Source organism: Gymnoscopelus microlampas, assembly GCF_963454915.1.
Source record: "Gymnoscopelus microlampas genome assembly, chromosome: 14".
Taxonomy (NCBI): domain Eukaryota; kingdom Metazoa; phylum Chordata; class Actinopteri; order Myctophiformes; family Myctophidae; genus Gymnoscopelus; species Gymnoscopelus microlampas.
This window is the reverse complement of record NC_139951.1, coordinates 4445750-4467752: the sequence shown is the minus strand read 5'-3', so window position 1 is coordinate 4467752 and position 22003 is coordinate 4445750. Positions and strand designations below refer to the sequence as shown.

Genomic DNA, 22003 nt, shown 5'->3' with positions numbered 1-22003 from the left:
AATATTAACATGTTCCAAATAGTGTATCTGAAAAGACATGCTGTAATGACTAAATGAAGAAACCCAGCACCCGACCACCCTGCCAATTAAACTATTTATACCACTATTTATTGCCACTGGCATGGACATAAACCACGTAGCCAAGCAGTATCAAGTGAATGTTGGAAGTATAATTTTACAAGTTTATTTTTATGTGTACAACAAGAATTAAAGGACCTTGAAAGGCAACTCCTACTTTTACTTTCTGCATAGCATGCAATGAACACGTAATATAAGGCATGCTGAGATGGTTGCCACGCACCCATTGCAGAGGAGTTCAGCGTTCCATTTAGTGGTGAGTGAGACTTTATCTGTCCTTCATAGTCATATAAATGTTTTAGAGATGTTAGTTATTCATAGTCGTATAAATCTATCATGTTAGCTATTCATTTTTAAAATGACTCCGTACATAGTGCCACATAGCGACAGACATGATCCGAGGTTACAGACACTGAATAATGAGTGGACAGAATAATTTATGTTATATTGAACAATTTAAATGATTGATTGTGTATTATTGTATTTATAGTGATATGGTTTAGGTCAGATTGGAATCAACTTTTGTTCATTCATTTTTATTTAGACATTTCAATTATGTTATGATTATTTAAATAATAATTTACATTGTGTGTGTTTTTACCAGATACTTTCTTAATCTTAACCAAGTAATTATTTGGAAGAGTACTTTTACATCTACTAGAGTTATTATTCGTTTAAAGTAACAATATTTTTTACTCGAGTAGAGTTTGGCTAGACTGCCCACCTCTGAATGTACCCTTAATTCATACAATGGAATTAAAGAAGAAAGACATATAGCATTGCTTCAGTACAAATTAAAAAAGAAATCATGATTACAAATTGTATTAAATCATCAACTAATGTTAATGTCCTCAAAATGATGTGTTTTTTCCACTCTTAGGGGTTGCACTCAAGATTCTACTTCTACTGGTAGTGGGGAAAAGTGAGTGTTCATAATTTTTCTAATAAACCTACAATAAGCTATAACCATAAAAAATAGTCCTACAATGATCTGCTCAGATCTCAAGTCAGCAAAGGCATCAACACCATCTATTTGTCTGTCTACAGAAAGCCGCCACCATGAGTACGGACGCAGAGATGGAGCAGTATGGCAAGGCCGCCATTTATCTCCGTAAGCCAGAGAGGGAGAGAATGGAGGCTCAAGCTATGCCCTTTGATGCCAAAACTGCAGCATATGTGTCTGATGCTAAGGAGCTGTACCTCAAGTGTAAAATTATAAAGAAGGACGGTGACAAAGTCACTGTGGAAACACTCTTGGATAAAGTGGTAAGTAGAGGTGTATCTAAAATCAAATAGTGGAACAGTACAACTGTAATCACAATACATTCTGGAGTTGTGCTTTTTTTTCTTTTTTAGGAAAGAACTGTAAAGGAGTCTGAAGTCACCCCTATGAACCCTCCCAAGTATGACAAAATTGAGGACATGGCCATGATGACCCACCTCAGTGAAGCCACTGTCCTGTATAACCTCAAAGAGCGTTATGCAGCATGGATGATCTATGTAAGGTTTTCTACATACTGAGAACAGTACAGTATTGCACCTGTCGATAGCAAAGAAAGAAAAATACAGTGTACAAGTTATATCATCAAGTGAAAACCATAGAAAAACGAATGCAAACAAACTCTTCTGAAGTTAACTTGCTCATTAGTTGATGCCACTTGAAACTCGTGACTGTAATATCAGCTCTAGTGATCCGTTGTCCCAGATATGTGGCATGCTCAGTGCTATGTTGTATGATGTTAATGTTCTCTCTCTTCTCCCCTTCAGACCTATTCTGGCTTGTTTTGTGCAACTGTGAACCCCTACAAGTGGCTCCCAGTGTACGACCAGGAGGTTGTAAATGCCTACAGAGGCAAGAAGCGTATTGAGGCTCCACCCCACATCTTCTCTGTCTCTGACAACGCCTATCAGTTCATGCTGATGGGTACGTACTACTCAGGACAATGTCAAAACAATAATATAACTATAATGGTTTTGTGGTGTATCCATGACTGAAAGTTTGCTTTACATTTTACAGATAAAGAGAACCAGTCTGTCCTGATCACGTAAGTTTCCCATCTAGTAGGCTTTGAAAAAATAACATTGTACATCAATTCACTAACTGCATTTCTCTGAATATGTGTATTTATAACCAGTGGAGAATCCGGTGCTGGAAAGACTGTGAACACCAAGCGTGTCATCCAGTACTTTGCAACAGCTAGTTCTGGTGGAGAGAAATCGGCGGCCGATAGCGGTAAAATCAAGGTATATGTACAAGTTTTTAACTTCAACAAATACATGTTTTTGAACATAAACCATTTGTATGCAATATAGCAATTCAATTTAAAATAATTCTGACCAAATTTTCAATTGTCTAAAACATTCTAGGGGTCACTGGAGGATCAGATTATTGCTGCCAATCCCTTGCTGGAGTCCTATGGTAATGCCAAGACTGTGAGGAATGACAACTCCTCTCGCTTTGTAAGTATAAATAATGACACTATGAGAAAACCTGCAACAATTCCACAGTGTAGATGCAACTAATTGTGCTATATCAAACAGGGTAAATTCATCAGAATCCATTTCGGCACAACGGGTAAACTGGCCAGTGCTGATATTGAGACATGTAAGTATGAAGTTCTCAGATGATAAATTATACATTATACCTTCATTTGAGGATTACATTCTGAGTTATGTATAACCCATATAGATTATTATTGTTGTTGTTGTTATTATTATTATCATTATTATGAGTTATGTGCAACCCATATAGATCTGCTGGAGAAGTCCAGAGTGACCTACCAGCTTAGTGCAGAGAGAGGTTACCACATCTTTTTCCAGATGATGACCAACCACAAACCTGAGATTATTGGTAAGTGGAATTACTGATGATGCAGCGAGCAACATAAATGAATGAATAAAAACACATTTTCACCCTTTTTTAATCCCTTTTAAGAAATGTGTCTGATCACCTCCAACCCCTACGACTTCCCGTTGATCAGCATGGGTGTGATCACTGTGGCCAGCATTGATGACAAAGTGGAGCTGGACGCTACTGATGTCAGTGAACATTTTTGTTTCTTTCTAATACTCACTATAGTGTGAACTGCAGTCAGTTGCTCTGCAAAATGTATTTTATAAAGCAGTGGTCTCAAAGTTTTCAGGCCGTGACGCCCCAAACTAATCCTATTCGAACTGGGGACCCCCCCATCCTGACAAGCACTTGGAAATGTAGCAGTGGAGGCATTACATTTAGTTTGACTCGGTTCCACAGATAAATATTGTGCCGATCTACAGTACATGTTTTAATTTTTTTTACCTCTTTCTTAGGTAATATTCGACAATTTGGCCAATGTTTGACAATTTGAATAGTATAGTTTGTTCATTACTTTTGATGCAGTAATGGTCTTATTTGTTTTATTTCAACGTACTTATTGTATAGGTCTTAAAAGTCCTTAAATTGTCACTTTAGAAATGTGCAGATACCATGTATATACACTTATACTGTATGTTGGTTTGTTAACTGTTGAGTTGTACACAGTTCTAAATTATGCCTGCAATAATCTAATGCTTAATCTCAATCTTTTGAATACATCTCTGCTTATTGACATCAGGATGCTATTGACGTCCTGGGCTTCAACGCTGAGGAAAAACAGATGATCTACAAGTTCACCGGTGCAGTGATGCATCATGGTGTCATGAAGTTCAAACAGAAGCAGCGTGAAGAACAGGCAGAACCTGACGGCACGGAGGGTGAGCTAATCTTTATTATTATTATTATTATTATTACTATTATTATTATTATGTATCATTAACAAGGAGGGTTAGCTGCATCTACTAGCTGTATTTACTTACATTCTAAATGGACCAAGCTAAATATATTTTCAATATATTTCCATTATTATTATTGTCTCCGCCAGGCCGAAAGGCATGGCGAGAGAGTATGTTTTGCCCCTGTCCGTCCGTCCGTGTGTGTGTGTCCGTCCGTCCGTGTGTTCGTCTGTGAACAGCTAATCTCCGGCACCGTTGGCTTGATCGCAGCGAAACTGTGCACACACACTCCCTGGATGCCAATTCAGAACCTCTGCCTCAAATGTTTCACATGGGCCTGTTATAGCGCCACCAGGAGGCCGATTTGTGCAAAACATATTTTTTGACAGTACTCCTACAGATTTTGTCCAAAAAACACGCAAATCGGTACACATTATCTCTATAGTCATTAAACAAAACCAAATCATATTCCATCTTGATTGGCTAAAAATGGCTTCCAAAGTTTGCAGGAGTGCTCCGTTTTGAACTAAATGCCTCAAATCATGAACACGGCATGCAATTTCCTTGAAATTGTGCACGCATATTTCCACTATGCCGGGGAAGAAATGGCACTTGAAAATGTTCAAATCAGCCTCATGGTGGCGCTATAACAGGCCGATTCGTGTTTTTACCTATAACTGCACCGATCTGTGTAAAACTTTGTAAGCGCACTCCCTAGAGGTCAAGGAAAAACCTTTGCCCTGCATTTTTCACATCTGCCTTTTATAGCGCCACCAGGAGGCCGACTTATGTAAAACACATGTTTTGATATTAAGCCTAAATATTTTATGCAAATTTCACGCAAATCGGTACACATGATCTCCATAGTCATGTGATCAAGACGGATGTGTTTGATTTTTCATATTCCATCCTGATTGACATCTAAAGTTTGCAGTAGTGGCTTGTTTTGAACAAAATGCCGCAAATCATGAAAGCAGCATCCGATTGCGGCCAAACTTTGCACGCACAATCACACTATGTTGAGGAGCGCTATAACATTGGCCTGTTATAGCGCAGGTCTAATTTAGCAAAACGCATTTTTTGAACAAAATGCCTCAAATCATGAATGCAGTGTCCGATTGCCGTGCAAGGCCTAAGAAGAAATGGCACCCTTTTCACATTGGCCTATTATAGCGCCACCAGGAGGCCACAATAACCTACCTGACCTGGCGGAGACCTGTGCTCCGAGGAGCACTTTTTCTATTTTTTTTTCTATTTTACCGTTTACGGTGGCACGGTGGCGCAGTCGGTAGCGCAGTCGGTTGCGATGTCGCCTCACAGCGAGAAGGTCCTGGGTTCGATTCCCACTGTGGGCGCTGGGGGCATGTTCTCTCCTCCGCGTCATCAGTGCCCATACCCTAGGTGGGGTTGGCGAAAGGGCCTTTCTGTGTTGAGTTTGCATGTTCTCCCTGTGTCCCCTATGGTAAATAAATGTGTTCCTTCCGCGCGCTACACCCTTCCGGAGAAACTCCACACACGTCAGGTGATAAGAAGCGGCCTGCTCACTCCTCATGCATTGAAGGAAGCATGAGCTCAGTTCGGGGCTCTCCCCAAGCTGGCAGAGGGAGAGTAGCACCCAGGATTAAAGCTTAGGCAATTGGCACTGGGTAAAAGAATGGGTTACAAAAATCGTGGTATAAAAAACTATATATATATATATATATATATGTTATACTGTTTAGACTGATGATTATTTGGTTTACCTATGATCCTAGATTACTATCTCTATGCATTTGATGTATTAATTCGTGTTTACCTTGCTTACTGTATATCACACTCTGGATTAAGAGCCTAAATTGTAAATTGCAAATTGTATGAACATTTCAGAGGCTGACAAGATTTGCTACCTGTTGGGCATAAACTCAGCAGAGATGCTTAAGGCGTATTGCTACCCCAGAGTGAAAGTTGGAAACGAGTATGTCACTAAGGGACAGACTGTGCCACAGGTGAGTAAATTACATTATTGCCATGTTCTGATTTCATACGCACTTTATATTCTCAACACAGCATACCATTAGAACTCTAATATCTTTTTGAGTTGTGTCCAGACTGTCTTAAATCATCTTCTGTAAAAACACCCGGGACAGACTCTTCTCCCTTCTGGCTCCCAAACTGTGGAACAAACTCCCCATTGCAGAATCACTCCCAATCTTCTGCCGTAATCTGAAGACTCACCTCTTCAGACTCCATAGCCCGTAGAACTTACCGTAGAACTTGCCCTAGCCTTGATGACCTTGCAGGCTTATGCAAAGGCTAAATGTAATTTCGATGGCATGTTATGTAGACAGATGCCAGGTTAATCTGTAGACCTGGCATCCAAGTGTATTGTTTCAACGTGCAGATTATAGATTGTTTTAGATTATAATGTTTAGACTGATGATAGGTTCTTGGTTTACCTATGATCCTAGATAACTAATGCAATGCATTTGATGCATTACCTCGTGTTTTCCTTGCTTACTGTAAATCACTCTGGATTAAGAGCGTCTGCTAAATGCCCCTACTAATAACGTTCCTATTTCCATAGGTAATGAACTCAGTTGGTGCCTTGGCCAAGTCCATCTATGAGAAGGAGTTCTTCTGGATGGTCATTAGGATCAATGAGATGCTGGACACCAAGCAGCAGAGAAACTACTACATTGGTGTGCTGGACATCGCTGGTTTTGAAATCTTTGATGTAAGCATGGACTTGTTTTAAGTGGGAGACTTATTATTTTTGTCACAATTACACAATTACAAGAAATTGGGCTAATGATATTTCCACTCACAGTTCAACACCCTGGAGCAGCTGTGCATCAACTTCACCAATGAGAAACTGCAACAGTTTTTCAACCACACCATGTTTGTTCTGGAGCAAGAAGAGTACAAGAAGGAAGGAATTCCCTGGGATCTTATTGACTTCGGCATGGACTTGGCTGTCTGCATTGAGCTAATTGAGAAGGTATTATTATATTTTATTACACGGCTTGGTTGGATGCTTAATTCTGATTGGTCAATCACTGAATTCAACGGTGTGTTATTTCTGGATAATGACCGATGAGCTCAATAACAGACCGCTGTCTAATCAAAGGCTCAGAGCACCTGTGCTAGTTGATTTTGTGCACCTGCGCTAGTTGATTTTATGTAAACAAAACACAATGTCATTTACAGCTAAACATTGATCTCAAGTGAAGAAGCGAAGAAGCGAGAAATAGAAATAGTAACCGATTGAAATTTGATCAACACTTCCTTGTTTTCCGAGGTGACCGTGTCCGCACGGCGTAACACTTTTGGAACACTTTCATTACCGTAAACAAGGACATACTGTACTTTGTTTTCTTGTAACTTTTGGTACATTTATTAATTTATTTATTAAAGGAATTTCCCCACAGTTTTCTCACCTTTTCTATGATGTTATGATATCCTAGGATGAGTGGTACAGTAGAAAAATGTCATAACTCCATCCCGGGTCCGTCACAGCTAAAAACGCGCGCCTATGGCCGTTGCGCTAAATCGCATATTTGAATAGTTTTTTTGTTTGTTTTTTCTTTGGTGAGATCAGACGTTCATAGTGACAGAATACTATCCAACGTGACTGTCTTGAATGCGCCCCACCGAAATTCTCGCTAGACGTGAGAAATCTCGTTTCACTTTAAGTAGCCATTTAATTAGCGGGATGATTTATGTTGTCTAGAGGACGGGCGGGTGGACAGACTTCACAAATGTAACATGCGGAACAGCGAGGTGCACCATTGCCCTGATCCGCACCAAACGTGGCACCAACACCGGTCATGGGTCTGCCATCAGAGTAGACACAACAGGGACCACATGTGGCACCCAGTGGGTGCCACAGGCGCACCCTTAGCCTGCCCCCACCTATTGGCTGTACTTTAAACAGCATTAACTCCACTTCCCAGCTTGCTAAACGCCCCAAACTTGGTAGGTGCTCTTAGACGGTCCAATAAAGACAGGCTGTAATTAATTAATCCCTGCCCCCTCAGTGTTCCTATTGGCTGGGCTTTAAACAACAATTATTATTATTATTATACTATTATATATTATCATGGACTTGACTGTCTGCATTGAGCTGATTGAGAAGGTATACAATCATTATTATACTATTATATGTTATCATGGCCTTGGCTGTCTGCATTGAGCTGATTGAGAAGGTATACAATTAGTATTATACTATTATATATTATCATGGACTTGGCTGTCTGCATTGAGCTGATTGAGAAGTTATACAATTATTATTATATTATTATATATTATCATGGACTTTTTCTGCATTAAGCTCATTGAGAAGGTATTCAATTATGTTGTGCTTTAATGGACATGATGTTAATATAGTTTTTGTCATTGGCACTTCGTTTGTGGTGATTTGTCTCTTTTGTCTCCTTTACAAAGCCCTTGGGCATCTTCTCCATCCTTGAAGAGCAGTGCATGTTCCCAAAGTCTTCTGACAAAACCTTCGCCGAAAAGTTGCTTGACCAGCATCTTGGGAAGAACAAGGCCTTTGAGAAGCCCAAGCCGGCCAAAGGCAAGGGTGAGGCTCACTTCTCCCTGGTCCACTACGCTGGAACTGTGGACTACAGCATCACAGGCTGGCTTGAGAAGAACAAGGACCCCCTGAACGACTCAGTCATTCAGCTGTACCAAAAGTCTTCAGTTAAACTGCTGGCTGTGTTCTATCCACCTCCTGAGCCTGAAGGTATGTTTATTAATAATAATAATATGATATAATGTGTTCTATCCGCCTTCTGATTCTGAAGGTATGTGTATTAATGTTATAATATGATATAATGTGTTCTATCCTCCTCCTGAGTCTGAAGGTATGTTTATTAATATAATAATATGATATAATGTGTTCTATCCTCCTTCTGATTCTGAAGGTATGTGTATTAATGTTATAATATGATATAATGTGTTCTATCCTCCTCCTGAGTCTGAAGGTATGTTTATTAATATAATAATATGATATAATGTGTTCTATCCTCCTTCTGATTCTGAAGGTATGTGTATTAATGTAATAATATAATATAATGTGTTCTATCCCCCAACTGAGCCTAATACTAGAAACACTCCGAATTTTACAAGAAGGGAGGAATTTTCATTCTGGATATCAAAAAATATATGTCTGTTGACTTTAACAAATGAAGAAAAGGAGGGATGCGGGAGAAACTGTCCACTCATGATTCTAACCAATATAAACAGATAACACAAAGAAGGGCGGCAAGAAGAAGGGTGGTTCCATGCAGACTGTGTCTAGTGCTTTCAGGGTAAGAATATTTATTAATTATTATCAACATTATATTCCTGTAAAAAATAGGCATGATGAAAAGACATGCCTATTTTTTACAGGAATATAATGTTGGGGGGGAAAGTACAATATTGTCGTACTTTTTACTAAAAATAATTGTCTCAATAGGCGAACTTGGGGATGCTGATGACCAATCTGAGGAGCACTCATCCTCACTTTGTGCGTTGCCTGATTCCCAACGAGTCCAAGACTCCAGGTAAACACTGAAAATAAACATTTAAACAAATGATTGTGAGGTGGCCATCGTTGAATGCAACTTTGGCCAGTGTGTAATTATTTTGTCCTAATAATAATGAAGCAACATCTTTACAGGCCTGATGGAGAACTTCCTGGTCATCCACCAGCTGAGGTGTAACGGTGTGCTGGAGGGCATCAGGATTTGTACAAAGGGCTTCCCAAGCAGAATCCCCTATGCTGACTTCAAGCAGAGGTATTCATTCCCTTTTCCAGCAACTTTTAGTTCCACACCTATTAAAACAAAATGACCCACTTTTACAAAACAGGTACAAAGTACTGAATGTCAGCGCAAAATGACCTTGAACTTTAAAAAACAGGTACAAAGTACTGAATGCCAGCGCATGTCCCGATGGCGCGTTCATGGACAACAAGAAAGCCTCTGAGAAGCTTCTTGGGTCCATTGACGTACCTCATGATGAGTACAAGTTTGGACACACCAAGGTAAACACACTGTGAACCTGGTTTAACATTATCCAGGACTTAAAGTAGATTTTAAGGTTGTTTAGTTACAGTGTTGGTAACATTGTGTTCAGGTGTTCTTCAAAGCTGGTCTGCTGGGTGTCCTTGAGGAGATGCGAGATGAAAAGCTGTTTGCTCTGGTCACAATGACTCAGGCTCTCGGACGAGCTTACGTCATGAGGAAGGAGTTTGTCAAGATGATGGTTAGGAGGTAATATGAAAACATCAATTCAATATTAAGTAAAATTTGTAAGTAAACGTTGTCATTGCTGTTCAATAAAATACATGTAGAGTGTAAAATCACTATAATAAAATAGTAAAAATCGCCGAGCAAGCTTTTGATGACGGTGGCATGGACAAAAACTCCCCTTAAACAGGAGGAGAAACCTTGAGCAGAAACAGGCTCTAGGATGCCATCCGCATTTACCTTCCTGGGGGTTAACAACAATAATACCAACAGCAATAATAACGACAACAATAGTAACAGCTATGACACAATAATAGCAGCTATATTAACAGCCTGCAGTTGTATTACTGACACTGAAACTGTTTTCCACAGAGAGGCCATTTACACCATCCAGTTCAACGTGCGCTCATTCTGCAATGTGAAAAACTGGCCATGGATGGGGCTGTACTTCAAGATCAAGCCTCTCCTGCAGAGCGCTGAGACTGAGAAGGAGCTGCAGAACATGAAGGAGAACTATGAGAAGATGAAGACTGACCTGGCTGCTGCCCTGGCCACGAAGAAGACACTGGAAGAGAAACTGGTGGCTGTGGTGCAGGAGAAGAATAACCTTGCACAGTCAGCGGCATCAGTAAGTAGCTACAGTTGTACAGGAAATGTTGATAATATTTCATATTGTTCATCATCCTATCTTAAATCTTTTATCTAATGTAAAATGTAGATATAGACCATGGCAGAGAATACCGGGTGGTCGAATGGCAGTTGGCATCATTGTATAGCTACATGGGTACCAGCACAAAGGCCTGACCCAATTTGTCGTTCTTCTGTGGTGGAGGTTGAATCTGCATATGCCACTGCTCCTCACCCAGGCACTACTATAGTATATCATTTTGGAGGAGGTTGATAGCCTATAGCTTCTTCCTTGTCCTCACCTCCGCTACCGCCTCCGTACCGTCCAGGCTCTGACAATGATAGAGCCTGCCTTCTTCATCAGCTTGTTCAGTCAGTTAATCTCCCCTGTGTTAATTTAGCCCCCCCCCCCCCAGGAAGAAGCAGCTTCAAAACAAATCTCATATATCTCACCCAGAACAAATGCTGCAACAATTTCCCTCACTTATCTTTTTCATTGACAACCAGGGAGATGAAGCATTGAATGATGCTGAGGAGAGATGTGAGGGTCTTATTAAAAGTAAGATCCAGTTGGAGGCAAAGGTCAAAGAGACGACTGAGAGACTGGAGGACGAGGAGGAGATCAATGCTGAACTGACTGCCAAAAAGAGGAAGCTTGAAGATGAATGCTCTGAGCTCAAGAAGGACATTGATGACCTGGAGCTCACCCTGGCCAAAGTGGAGAAGGAGAAACACGCCACTGAAAACAAGGTTCAACATTATACATAGCCGTCTTATCAAGTTATAGAACAATAAAGATCCATTCATGATTATACACTCAAGCCGTCTTATCAAGTTATAGAACAATAATGAACCATTCATTCATGTTATTCAGGTGAAGAACCTGACTGAGGAGATGGCCTCTCAGGATGAAGGTCTTGCTAAGCTGACCAAGGAAAAGAAGGCCCTCCAAGAGGCACATCAGCAGACTCTTGATGACCTGCAGGCAGAGGAAGACAAAGTCAACACTCTGACCAAGGCCAAGACCAAGCTGGAGCAGCAAGTTGACGATGTGAGTTCATCAAGTCAATTGGATGTTTTGAAAGTATACGGTATGTCTATTTTTGTACTGAATACTAAGACAAATATATTGTTGTGCAGTTGGAGGGTTCTCTGGAGCAAGAGAAGAAGCTCCGCATGGACCTTGAGAGAGCCAAGAGAAAGCTTGAGGGTGATCTGAAACTGGCCCAGGAATCCATCATGGATCTGGAGAATGAGAAGCAGCAGTCTGATGAGAAGATTAAGAAGTAATGTGGACCACAATATGAATAATTGATATTGTTATTTTTATTCATATTATGTATTATTAATATTAAATGCCATGGATAAAAACTACCACTAAAATATGATTTACTGTATTCCACAGGAAGGACTTTGAAGTAAGCCAGCTTCTGAGTAAGATTGAGGATGAGCAATCTTTAGGAGCCCAGCTGCAGAAGAAGATCAAAGAACTCCAGGTATTTATTTTATTCATCTTCTTTAAAATCATTGATAATAAGTAAGTGTAAATTAGGATTTTAATATGTTCATTAATTTGAAAGGCTCGTATTGAAGAACTGGAGGAGGAGATCGAGGCAGAGCGTGCCGCTCGTGCCAAGGTTGAGAAGCAGAGAGCTGACCTCTCCAGGGAACTTGAGGAGATCAGCGAGAGGCTGGAGGAGGCCGGTGGAGCCACCTCTGCTCAGATCGAGATGAATAAGAAGCGTGAGGCTGAGTTCCAGAAGCTGCGTCGTGACCTCGAAGAGTCCACCCTGCAGCATGAAGCCACTGCTTCTGCTCTCCGAAAGAAACAGGCGGACAGCGTTGCAGAGCTAGGCGAGCAGATCGACAACCTCCAGCGTGTCAAGCAGAAACTGGAGAAGGAGAAGAGTGAATACAAGATGGAGATCGATGACCTGTCCAGCAACATGGAAGCTGTTGCTAAGGCAAAGGTAGAATAGAATGCTTGTGTGTAATTCTTTACAGATACAAGAATTACTAAAACAAGGGAATACATTGTAGTTCAATGATTGAATATGTCCAATGTTAATCAACAGGGAAATCTTGAGAAGATGTGCCGCACCCTTGAGGACCAACTCAGTGAAATCAAGGCCAAGAGTGATGAGAATGTTCGCCAGTTGAATGATATTGGAGCTCAGAGAGCAAGACTGCTGACGGAAAATGGTAAATGTTCATCGTTAAGTGTAGTAGCCTACATGGTTTGTCAATAGTACTTGAGCAAATTCCATAATTAGAGATAATGCTTTGATCAGCAGTCATCCCAGGACTTTAAGGAATATATATTCAACAAAGATTCTTTAAATGTTTAAAACTAATATTTCAATTTCTAACTAGGTGAGTTTGGTCGTCAACTTGAGGAGAAAGAAGGTCTCGTCTCTCAGCTCACCAGAGGCAAGCAGGCCTTCACCCAACAGATTGAGGAGTTGAAGAGACTCGTTGAAGAGGAGGTTAAGGTAAGGAACAGCTGCCTTTTTTTTTTACAAATAGGCTTATAGTTGTCTTTTTGTAATTGTATCCAGCTGACATTACTTTGGCATTTTTCTTTTGACAGGCAAAGAATGCCCTTGCCCATGCTGTGCAATCAGCTCGCCATGACTGTGACCTTCTGAGGGAGCAGTTTGAGGAGGAGCAGGAGGCCAAGGCCGAGCTGCAGCGTGGAATGTCCAAGGCCAACGCTGAGGTGTGTCAGTGGAGGAGCAAGTATGAGACTGATGCTGTCCAACGCACTGAGGAGCTGGAGGAAGCTAAGTAAGTGATCAGTGTTTTTACAACATCAGGTACCATTCACTATACAAAATATTGCTGACAATAATATGATTCCATTCAAAACTGATCAACAGGAAGAAGCTCGCCCAGCGTCTTCAGGAAGCTGAGGAGCAAATTGAGGCTGTGAATTCCAAGTGCGCCTCTCTGGAGAAAACCAAACAGAGACTCCAGGGTGAAGTGGAAGACCTCATGATTGATGTGGAGAGGGCCAATGGTTTGGCTGCCAACCTTGACAAGAAACAGAGAAACTTTGATAAGGTGCTTTGACATACATTATTTTAGAACAAAATCATTCTCGCCTTCTTAAACTGGGGTAAATGACACATTTCGTTACAAATGCTGTGCAGGTCTTGGCAGATTGGAAGCAGAAATATGAAGAGGGCCAGGCCGAGCTGGAGGGAGCTCAGAAAGAGGCTCGTTCTCTCAGCACTGAGATGTTTAAAATGAAGAATTCCTATGAGGAGTCTCTGGACCACCTGGAGACCATGAAGCGTGAGAACAAGAACCTGCAACGTGAGTTTTATTTTAGTTATTTTAATAACATCATAAATATTCAAGATCAGGCTACAACTTTATTCAAATGAAAATACAAATGCAAATAGTTTCTGATTTGTAAAGTTCCTCATTCATTATTTTCAATCAACTGCAGAGGAGATCTCAGACCTGACTGAACAGATTGGTGAGACTGGAAAGAGCATCCATGAGCTGGAGAAATCCAAGAAACAGACAGAGACAGAGAAGTCAGAGATCCAGACAGCCCTGGAGGAAGCTGAGGTAAAACTTTTACCAATTGTCTATATCTTAGATGTCTTTAAATAAGTTTTATATTATAAAAAGAGACTGTGTCTCAACGTGTAGCAGTATATGATCGATTTTACATTAAAAGGTTCTACAACCTTTTGATCCTGTATTACATTTTAGGGTACCCTGGAGCACGAGGAGTCCAAGATTCTTCGCGTCCAGCTGGAGCTCAACCAGATCAAGGGTGAGGTTGACAGGAAGCTCGCAGAGAAGGACGAAGAGATGGAGGGGATCAAGAGGAACAGCCAGAGGGTGATTGACTCCATGCAGGGCACTCTGGACTCTGAGGTCAGGAGCAGAAACGATGCCCTGAGAATCAAGAAGAAGATGGAGGGAGACCTGAACGAGATGGAGGTTCAGCTGAGCCATGCCAACCGCCAGGCTGCTGAGGCCCAGAAGCAGCTGAGGAACGTCCAGGGACAGCTTAAGGTGCAAAACATATTAGTTAGACACATATTCAAACAATGAAACTGCACTGAACAAGTCACAATCTGATGTTTCTCTCAACGTGACCACCTCAAATGTGATTTATTTAAGGATGCCCAACTGCACCTTGACGATGCTTGCAGAGGCCAAGAAGATTCGAAGGAGCAAGCTGGCATGGTGGAGCGTAGGAATGGCCTCATGGTTTCTGAGATCGAGGAGCTGAGAGTGGCTCTGGAACAGACAGAGAGAGGCCGCAAAGTGGCTGAACAAGAACTAGTGGATGCCAGTGAACGCGCTGGCCTGTTGCACTCCCAGGTAAGTCAATGGAAAAACTCTCAACATATTTAACATACAAGTCATTTATACTTGCATTGCTAAACTGAATCTTTATTTTAGAACACAAGCCTTCTGGGCACCAAGAAGAAACTTGAGAGTGACCTGATCCAGGTCCAAGGCGAAGTGGATGACAGTGTTCAAGAAGCAAGGAATGCTGAGGAGAAGGCAAAGAAAGCCATCACTGATGTAAGTTAGGATGACCACCCCTTATCCAATATACCAGGACAATTAGACATCCTTATGGCATGCTTAATATAAACATACAATACAATACAGCTCGCGCATGGCATGCACATGTTGAAAACCATTGCTCTATAATAGGCTACAACAATGCGGTACAATGAAGTATATTTTATCTTGTACAAACATACAAGAGAACTAAATGCTAAACTTGTCTTATTCAAACAGCCATGATGAAGATCATGGGGAATAAACTAAGGAACATTGCAATGTTCAGTCTTTATATCAGAAATGTGTGCTCAGGGAGACAAAGAACATTCTGAACCCAGCATTCTGAGTTGCTGGCTCAGGCAGATGGTTCAGATTGCTACAGTGCTAATCTCTTTAGAACACATTTTGCTCTGCGTTTGAATCTGTCGGTAGCCGTGTTGACAACCCGTGCACATTGGCTACAAGTGGCCGTGCCATCAGATCAGGAAGCAGGGCACGCTTTACCCAATCAAATGTAGTGGGCGGGATTTACGTGTGTGCCGTTCGTTCCCCACTGGAAACAAAGCGAAACTCATTTAACAATAGCGTCCTCGAAGCAGACGAAACCACGTAAAGTTAGTAACATTTTAAATTGCTCTTTCATCATAGAAACAAGTGGGCTTATAAACAAAACGATCCATGTTCTTTGGGAGAAATGGGGTTTGTGTTCCGTGGAGAAATATTGTTAGTGGGTATGAAAACATAGTCGCACCACTGGATATTTACCTGGTTTGTTTCCTTCCGGTCTTATGACACTAGTATCTGTTTATTACCTTATTATTACCAACATTTTAATGAGCTATTTTGTGAATGTATTTATTTTATTTTAGTATGATCTATGTACATTATTTGTATATTGTGATTTTCTTGTGTGTGATAAAGCAGCATAATACAATGAAGTACAATGAAGCATATTTTCTCCTGTGCAAACATTACTCTCCAGGCTGCTATGATGGCAGAGGAGCTTAAGAAGGAACAGGACACTAGTTCTCACCTGGAGAGGATGAAGAAGAACCTGGAGGTCACAGTCAAGGACCTGCAGCACCGCCTGGACGAGGCGGAGAACCTGGCTATGAAGGGAGGCAAGAAGCAGCTCCAGAAACTGGAGTCTAGGGTAAGATGTAGTTTACTTCAACACAGCTTATAGTCAATAAAATAATAAGAAATAATTTCATTGTGCATCATTCCATTGTAAAGGTGCGTGAACTGGAGGGAGAGGTTGAAGGAGCACAGAGAGGCGGAGCAGACGCTATTAAAGGTGTCCGCAAGTACGAGAGGAGAGTGAAGGAGCTGACATACCAGGTACTGTATGTTCATTTAAATAACCATCATGCCACTGATTGAATTAAAATAAATTGCTATAACTAATGTTATAAATTCACTTCAGACTGAAGAGGACAAGAAGAATCTTGGCAGGCTTCAGGATCTGGTAGACAAACTGCAGATGAAGGTGAAGGGCTACAAGAGGCAGGCTGAGGAAGCGGTAAGACAAATATACAGACAAATCTTTAGTTGTGGTTGCCATGGGCATAGTGTTGTTGTCATAGTTTAATTAATGGAATAATTAAAGGTACTAGACCATACCCGGTCGACGCATGCGTGGGGGAATATGCGCACATGATCTGGCAACCCGGGAGGCAGTTCGTCCCATAGCTGGGCAGCCCCGTAACCATGGCGACAGTGTTTTACACAAAAACGCTAATAAGAAGCTGAGATTTGATGAAATTGAAAAACGGGCTTCACAGTTAAGTTCAGATGGTAATGGTCAACGGCTGTGTACAATATCAGAGCAATTGGTCCAGCCACTGAGGAGAACCGGGTAGCTTCACCTACCACTACAAACAGACAGACAGACAGAGGTTACTAGAATTATAGTAGGATAATAGGAATCAGTTGTTAATATGACCAACAGCAGAGCATTTTTCAGTGTCCATCTTGCTGCTTTCCACAAGCGGAATAGTAATCTCTAGCTTGCCATGCTTCTGCAGTATAGCATGCACACGGCGGTACTGCAATACACTGCACACATGGGCGTTGTGGAAGCTCTGACCTTATACTGTAACATGGGTGCTGAAAGGAAAAGCATGCACATGCTGCAGACGCAGTGTTTCAGGCCTAATGGTAACATTTCCAAAATGGACTACAGAAAGCAATAGACTTTGTTTCCGATAATCTGCAATTTTTGGCTCGGGGTGCCAAACAAGAACAAGAAAACAGCCATGATTGTGCCATTCCAATGAGAACCTGTCAAGGCTCACTCATAAACATGCTACATATGCCATTGTATTTGCCACAACCACACATTACAATTTCCTGAAATTGTCTTGTTTGGACTACAATAGTAAGATGCTCTTTTCAAATATTGAGGCTTTGAACCATCTCTATCATATTGTAGGAGGAAGCAGCCAACACTCACCTGTCCAAGTGCAGAAAGGTTCAGAATGAGCTGGAGGAGGCTGAAGAGCGTGCTGACATCGCTGAAGGCCAGGTCAACAAGATGAGAGCTAAAAGTCGTGACTCCAAGGTAATACATGTTCAATATGAAGGTTCATTATGTTGATTATCTTTAACTAAGATTTAACTAAAGATTCATGTTGAATATCTAAAATTATATTCCTATTGTTACAGGGAAAAGACGCTGCTGAATAAGTTCTCCAATTCAAGTCACCGTACAAAGTCATAAAATATGACCGATTGTATTCAATAAAGGTGCATTCTTGTATTCTTGTGTTTCTTGTATTCACTACTTTGTCTTGTCATACTTATTTATTGTGAGGTTTGAATTCTGGGTCCAACTCACATGTCCACTATACCATTTTAAATAAATATGTATATTATCATCTGAATTGTTTAAAGCTGGGCCAGACTGAAGCCATTCTTTTTGGGTCCAGAATTAACCCCTGCAAGGCCAAAGACTTCACGGTCAAAGTGGTTGACAATTTTATCACAAGGAAAGAAGAAATTACCTACCTGAGTTGTATTTTATAAATCTTTCCAATGAAAAAATAGCAACAAAAGTAATCAGGAAAGTCAACCAAAGAACAAGAATTTTGAGTAGGATTTCTTTGTTGGTCAGTAGGAATACACTGAGGACACTAGCTGGAACACTCATCCAATGTCATTTTGACTGCATGCACCTCATGGTAGCATAGCACCACAAAAGGCATTACAAACAACGCTTCAAACCTTGCAAAACAAACTGGTCAAGTTACTATTTGGCCTCACACCTAGAACTCACCTAACCCCTGCTCATATATGCTAGGGTGGGATGGCTCAGGGTAGAGGACAGAGTACAGCAACTTGCAATGGGCCTGATCTTCAAGATACTCAAGTCTACAGATACACCCATGTATCTGTGAAACTATTTCAATAACGGAAAAGGCACACACAACACCAGAGGGAGCTCCACTGATCTGGTGTTGATGATTTCTCCATCAATATCATTGTATATTATTGTCTCCGCCAGTCCGAAAGGCAAGGCGAGAGAGTATGTTTTTCACCCTGTCCGTCCGTCCGTCCGTCCGTGTGTGTGTGTGTGTGTGTGTGTGTCCGTCAGTCTGTGATCAGCTAATCTCCAGCACCGTTGGCACGATCGCAGCGAAACTGTGCACACATGCCTAAATGTTTGAAATTGTTTATACACTAAGCTATCCCCGTCAGTCCCAAGTCCTGAGGGCTACAGTAGGTAGGCTAGTCGACTCTTAAGTCTACTACATTTATTTGGACTTATATTTTATATTTGAATCTCTTGGTTGTAATTGAGTTTCATGCCAGCTGTGCTGCTAAACACCTGAATTGCTATGTTGATGTGTTCCTTTACTATTATTGATATCCCTGCCTACATGCAGCACAGTGGCCAGAACTTAACGCGCCCCAGGACACACTGGGTAATCTTATATCATTTGACATAATACACTACAAGATTTTGTAGATCTGCTATTTCCGCAAAATCTTTGCCCATTCTCGCCTGACATGGCCTGAATATGAATGCTATATTCTGAATCATTCATCAGTGGAGATAGTTATGGGACAGGTTATTGCTACTACTGTCCTGCAACTCTACCAGTGATGAGGAGGGTTCAGCATTTATTTATTTATCTAAAAAGCCATTTTATAAACTATCCTCTCAGTCTTGCTTGGAATGTTGGTAGTATAGCTCCCCCTGCAGGTTACACAACTATGCGCACTAGGAGCCCAAGCTTATGCTGTATTTAGTTTTTTTGACACAAAGATATACAATAAGTTAATATTCTGGTGCTAGATTGCACCTTATATGTATGCCTATTGCCTACCTATATGTATGCCTATGCCTATTGCCTATCTTATATGTAGATATTGTTTGTACACTGTGCTATCTAGGTCAGTCCAAGTGCTAATGGCTAGGACAGACTGTGGCTGTGCTACATGTTTTACTTTTATATTTTATATTTATTTAAATCTTAGTTTTAAAACTTTTGTTTCATGATAACTGCAGTGCTGCTATGACACCTGCATTTCCCAAGTGGATAAAGACCCATCTATTAATGTCATAAACATTTGTTTATGTATTTTTATGATATCCCTGCCTACATGCAGCCCAGTGGCCAGAACTTAACGAACCCCATGGCATACTGGGCTACGAGTTGAACCCCTCAGAGCTGAGCCCCACTGAGGACAGTTGAACTGTAACCCATTCACACAACCCAGTCACAGAGGTGCTGCGGTATTAGGGGTAACCGTCTGTCTCTGTTCCCACCCTACTAGAGAGACTCATCTGGTATGCTTCCCTGATTGTCGTCTACATCAGCAAAAGGCTGGTACTGTGCCATTCGGTCCAGTTGGGGGACCACCTTGCAGCCCCCCACCAGCTGCACCCATTAGACCACGTCTAACCGTTTGTTCAGTACAGTACACGGCCCAGTCCACAGTGACGCCCCCTTTTTCCAGGAGGGAACACCCATACCCATGTCTGCAGAATCGAGTCCGTTCCCGCACATTGGAAATCATATAGGCCTGCTTCTGGCGGGCCCTGTACTCTGCAAGCAGTCCCTACATCAGTTCATGTGTCACCTGCAATATCTCACATAGCTGTGCAAAATATTCCAATCCAGCATCCCCCTTAGTTCTGGTTCAGGTGGTGGTCCGAACACAAGGACCACTGGGGTTCACAGCTATCCACCAAGCACTGGGATTGACTGTGTTGCCTGTTGTTCTTCTTGGTTCATTTGTCTCTCACTCATACAAATAGGCCTACAAGTAGTGAAATGTTGTCTCCACAGACTGCCAACAATAATGATAAATAACAGGATAATACTTTTATACTGCAGTCCAGTCCAATGTGAACACAGGACCAGGGGCAGGTGGAGGTCCCAGTCCTGCCAGCAGACAGTGAGGATGGTGAGTTGGGTAGCCAGGGTGAGGTTGACACACTCGACCAGCCTGACTGTCACTCTGGGGATGTAGGGGAGCGGTCCTTGTTTCCAGACATCCTGGAACCCCCCCAGCCTCGAAGTTGCACCCTGGTCGCTGTGGAGAGACAGAACTTCTCATCAACCAGTTTGTCCACCATGGTTTCCACAAACTGTTCTAGAACCATATGCCTTTGGCCACTTGCTGAAGTAGTCCATGGTGACAATGACGTAGTGGTCCCCATGGATTGTGACAGGAAATGGGTCCCAGGATGTCGGCCTTCACATCCTCCAGGGCAGCCCCTACCTGGTATTGTTAGCGGGGCATGTCAGTGTCTGTGGAGTGTGGAGCCTTAGCAACAGGTTGTTAGCAGCGCTGTTCTAGCTTAGCTTGCTCGCTAGGACAACACCAGCTCGTTAGCCTCCTCTGAGCCGGCGTCTGTACCACGAAGGACGAGACTATACGCCGACATCCAGCGTGAGAGCTCCTGGATGAAGAGCAACCGCGAAAAGATTCATCGGGTGCTTTGAGACAGATAAAACGTTTTCATAAGAGTATGTTGAACTGTTTATGATGTTTCCACTGTCTCTGTGCTTTATTTTGTTCCATTAAAAATTCCCAAAATACGTGTTGATAACCCCCCCTTATAAGCCCAAAGCGCTTGGACTGTCCCTTGGCGACTTTCCAAACGTTGCTGGGATAAATTCTAGACATGCTTGAATAAAATGCAGGTAATATAAACCTTACTAGCTGATCAGCTAATAGCTAAGAGCTACCTGTAGCTAGAATAAGCTAAGCTAGGCTAAGCTAAAAGCTAAACTACGCTAAGCTAAAAGCTAAACTAAGTAGCCCGGCCACGCCGGTTTCTACCCTCTGTCCACTAGGGGGCGCCAGAGCGTCACTGTGGGACGGAGGGTTCACAAACGACCGCCGGGTCAAGGGTCGGACCCAGAGACCCGCCGTGTTTACAATCTGTTGAGTACCGTGTCACGCCAGCCTCTGGAGGGCGACAGAGCGCTTCCTTCAGGGAAGGCGGCTCCGTCGCCTCCTCCATCCAGGCCAAGGGGCCTAGATAACTCAGTCACGTGAACCCCACGCGCCTACCGTCAGGACCAGCGCTACTTCTTCACTGTCCCTAACGGTGGATTAGGTGTCGACGTCACCTGTTTCCATGGAAACGGATGTCAACGTCTCTTCACTCCTGGTGAGTTAGCCGTCACCAGCTTTGGTACCTGCTAGGTTAGCATAGCCTCCAGTCAGGCTGCTGTTGTTTCACTTAGCGGCTAACTAGCCTCACTAACATCAACACAGTTAAAGAGCAGTGTTGTTTTGGTGCAACGCTTAGCCAGCCCCCCCTAAAAACA

The 22003-nt window shown here is 42.1% G+C and overlaps 1 protein-coding gene across 1 annotated transcript; it reads left to right on the top strand.

Annotated features, from left to right (window-relative positions):
- The first annotated feature begins 269 nt into the window (after positions 1-269).
- LOC311060590 (myosin heavy chain, fast skeletal muscle-like) lies at positions 270-17973 on the top strand. The gene is made up of 41 exons (XM_084078817.1): positions 270-334; positions 959-1000; positions 1126-1344; positions 1435-1578; positions 1846-2002; positions 2096-2123; positions 2214-2322; positions 2446-2538; positions 2620-2683; positions 2831-2929; positions 3014-3117; positions 3672-3810; positions 5695-5813; positions 6392-6541; positions 6635-6805; positions 8251-8554; positions 9058-9122; positions 9272-9359; positions 9476-9593; positions 9718-9841; positions 9934-10070; positions 10419-10674; positions 11181-11423; positions 11548-11724; positions 11814-11959; positions 12079-12169; positions 12254-12643; positions 12749-12875; positions 13047-13165; positions 13264-13460; positions 13553-13736; positions 13826-13991; positions 14128-14252; positions 14400-14708; positions 14817-15020; positions 15102-15227; positions 16195-16365; positions 16449-16553; positions 16639-16734; positions 17647-17775; positions 17880-17973. Exons 3-41 carry the CDS (start codon positions 1138-1140, stop codon positions 17898-17900), a joined length of 5802 nt encoding a protein of 1933 aa, XP_083934943.1. The 5' UTR covers positions 270-334; positions 959-1000; positions 1126-1137; the 3' UTR covers positions 17901-17973.
- The last annotated feature ends 4030 nt before the right edge of the window (positions 17974-22003 follow it).